This window comes from Ovis aries, chromosome Y (genome assembly GCF_016772045.2).
Source record: "Ovis aries strain OAR_USU_Benz2616 breed Rambouillet chromosome Y, ARS-UI_Ramb_v3.0, whole genome shotgun sequence".
Lineage (NCBI taxonomy): Eukaryota > Metazoa > Chordata > Mammalia > Artiodactyla > Bovidae > Ovis > Ovis aries.
Window position 1 is genome coordinate 17,198,881 of NC_082741.1, and position 3,292 is coordinate 17,202,172.

Below are 3,292 nucleotides of genomic sequence, written 5' to 3' on the forward strand. Positions count from 1 at the left end.
TTTCCCAAGTTTGAACTAGAATATAGAACAATTGATGGTTACAATTTAGAAATTTATAGAGCATTGTTGTTTTAGTTTTGTTTAGTTTTAATCACCTGTTAGGTAAAAGTGCAGAAGAGAGTGATGGATCTTACTTCTGCACAGCTTACCCATCTAACATACCACACACCAACCCCCCTTTCACCTCCACACCCAATCCCCGGTCCAACCTCACACTTTCCCTACTCCCCCACCCTCAAAACAAACAAACAAAAACCCAGTCCCTTTGAAGTGTTATTTCAATACCAGGAAACTGCTTGGATGCCAAGATTAAGTGTGTTTTCTTTTAATGGAACAGTTTTTATGTCAAAGTTTTGTTGTATCTGAGATTGACCATTAAATATGTATTAGTATATATTAGCATTCTGAAAGTCGTCAGCATATATCCAGTTCAGTTATTAACTACTGGAATACCTACATAGATTTTTCAGCTGTTTTTTAAGCCTAAGTGGAGAAGCAGGGAGAGTGATTAGCATGGATTCGGTATCCTGTGTATTCAGCTATATAACAGGATCGGGCTGTTTTTCATCTTTTTTTTTAAATATAACATTCTCTTTCATTCATAACCATAAACAATTTGTTAGTATGTCTGCTGCACCTTCATCCTTTAAATAAGTATATGAAAATAACTTCACAATGACACCGGTTGTATTTTTAAGCAGGTATTAGCGCCTTCACAAATTCTGATTAGATGTAAACAAAGAAGAAAGCAGAGCGTTAATATCCTGTTAAGCACCTTTGGTGGGTTTGGGCTGGCTGCCAGGAGGTATTGAGGGGAGGTATTGGGGGCGGAGAAATAAATATTTCACTGCAAATTTTGCACCAAGTCAGTCTCTGGTAAGAACAACTTATGAATAGAACGGTGCAATCGTATGCTTCTGCTATGTTCAGAGTATTGAAAGACGATGTTTACAGTCCAGCGGTGGTACAGCAACAAAATACTTTCGCCTTTGGGAAAACCTCTTCCTTGTGCACAGACAATCATAGCGCAAACGATCAGCGTGAAAGGGGGGAAAATGTTAGGGAGAGCAGCCAGAACCACGTCAAGCGACCCATGAACGCCTTCATTGTGTGGTCTCGTGAACGAAGACGAAAGGTGGCTCTAGAGAATCCCAAACTGCAAAACTCAGAGATCAGCAAGCAGCTGGGATACGAGTGGAAAAGGCTTACAGATGCTGAAAAGCGCCCATTCTTTGAGGAGGCACAGAGACTACTAGCTATACACCGAGACAAATACCCGGGCTATAAATATCGACCTCGTCGGAAGGCCAAGAGGCCACAGAAATCCCTTGCTGCAGACTCTTCAATACTATGCAACCAGATGGATGCAGAGACATTGCACCCCTTCACATACAGGGACGATTGTGCCAAGACCACACACTCACAAATGGAAAGCCAATTAAGCCGCTCACAGTCCGTGATTATAACGAATTCACTTCTGCAAAAGGAGCATCACAGCAGCTGGACAAACCTGGGCCACGATAGGGTAACATTGGCTTCACGAATTTCCGCGGACTTTCCCTTTTACCAAAGCTTAGAGCCTGGACTTTCTTGCGCTTATGTTCAATATTGACTTCCTTACTCTCGCTAACAAAGGCACTCTTTATCTCAATTTTACTACAGTTTCACCTGCGACTTAATTTTAAAATAAGCCAAATAAGTACGCTTAACAAGTAAAGAATTTGGACTTTCCAAAATAACTGCTCCTCTGTTCATCACTTCTATCTGTAAGAGTACTTTTTTGTAAGAAATTATCTTAACAGCACCAAAACTGCTTGAGTTAGAAGATCATCTGTTTTTCCTAGTAATGGCACAATTTTTATATTTCTAATTTTAATTGTTCCAGAGATTGGCCATTAGTTAGATGGTAGCATATATTAATAACTTGGTAATAGCCACTATAGACAATATAACTTTTTATTTTAAATGCTGTAACTCCAAACTATAGTACTTTCAGAAACACTCACAAATTCATGGTACAGAGGAAAAAATCTCATACTTGGATGGAAAGCTCCCTACCTTCTAAAGCACTTTCTGGTACAAGCTCTGTTCTTTGGTCTTTCTAGCTACTTTCCACCTATTTGTAAATTGCAGGTAATTAGTGAATATATATGCATATTCTATGTTCTTTCACAGCTTATAGCCTTTTGTTCCCCACTGTGAAAAAGCCAGTTTTGCTGCCACTTGCTACTCAGTTCCTTTAGTCATACAAAATTGTAAGGTTTTACTTGTGTTTTGAGGGGATTATAACATCCATCCAGTATTTAATTCACTCCTGTGAAAGCCAAGGTTTCATCTCTTTTCTGAAAAGTTTCTTTTAATCACTGGCAATACACTTGTTTCCATTTTCACTTTAACTTTTGCATTCTTGGAGGGAGAAAACAAAAAAATAAAGTGATAGCATGTCAGGAATATAAACTATTCAGACTATGTGGCTTGGGGGATGGGATAAGCAAGATCCTGTCTGGTTAATCTGATGAGGTATCAGTGAAAATGTAAGTCAAAGGTGTTTAAAAATGTGCAAACAGGCTAAAGTAGAAAAACTGGCAGCTTGCAAAGAAAGCCTCACTTTTTTGGAATGAAAATAAGTCCATGGCCAAACTTTATGATATGATATGATATCATATGCTATATATTGCATATCAAAGTCAACTTTCCAATATATATATGTACCAAACTCTTGAAAAACAGTACTTCTAATAATAAATCTGAAAACTCCAAAACAATATGTAGTGAAACGTGGAGTTTTTGAAAGAAAGTCCAAGAGAAAAAAGGAGGTAACTTCACAGACTGATTTGTTCCAGGAAAAATATTGTTTAATCAGATTTATGTGCTCCAAATGGTAATTATGTACTATGATAACCTTTCAAACACATACCTAAAGTTGTACCTTAAAGTATTTTATATTTTTTCATTTATATGTATTGGTGTTTACTATTTAAAGCCTCTCTTTCCTCATGTTCATAAATAAACTGTACTCTAGCTTTTGTCAAAATATGTATGCTTTCCTCTTCTTGAACTTCAAATAAAAGAAAACACAAAATACCAGGTTTAGTTTCTTTTTCTTCAAATAGCATCAGTGACATTGAGTTTGTTTTGAAAATTACTATGTACAGTTCATCCTGTATATTATAGATGTGTGACTGTGTTGCAGAGAGGAAATCTATTTTGATTCCATGTTGGAAACTCTTTCTTTACTTGCTTTTATTTTATAATCATTCAAAATTGCTTGCCTGGAAGACCCTACCCCTTT

At 37.0% G+C, this 3,292-nt stretch overlaps 1 protein-coding gene across 1 annotated transcript; it reads left to right on the forward strand.

Annotated features, from left to right (window-relative positions):
• Positions 1-889: 889 nt before the first annotated feature.
• On the forward strand, positions 890-3,087 carry SRY (sex determining region Y). The gene has a single exon (XM_060408513.1). The coding sequence runs from the start codon at positions 890-892 to the stop codon at positions 1,610-1,612; it is 723 nt and encodes a 240-aa protein (XP_060264496.1). The 3' UTR covers positions 1,613-3,087.
• The last annotated feature ends 205 nt before the right edge of the window (positions 3,088-3,292 follow it).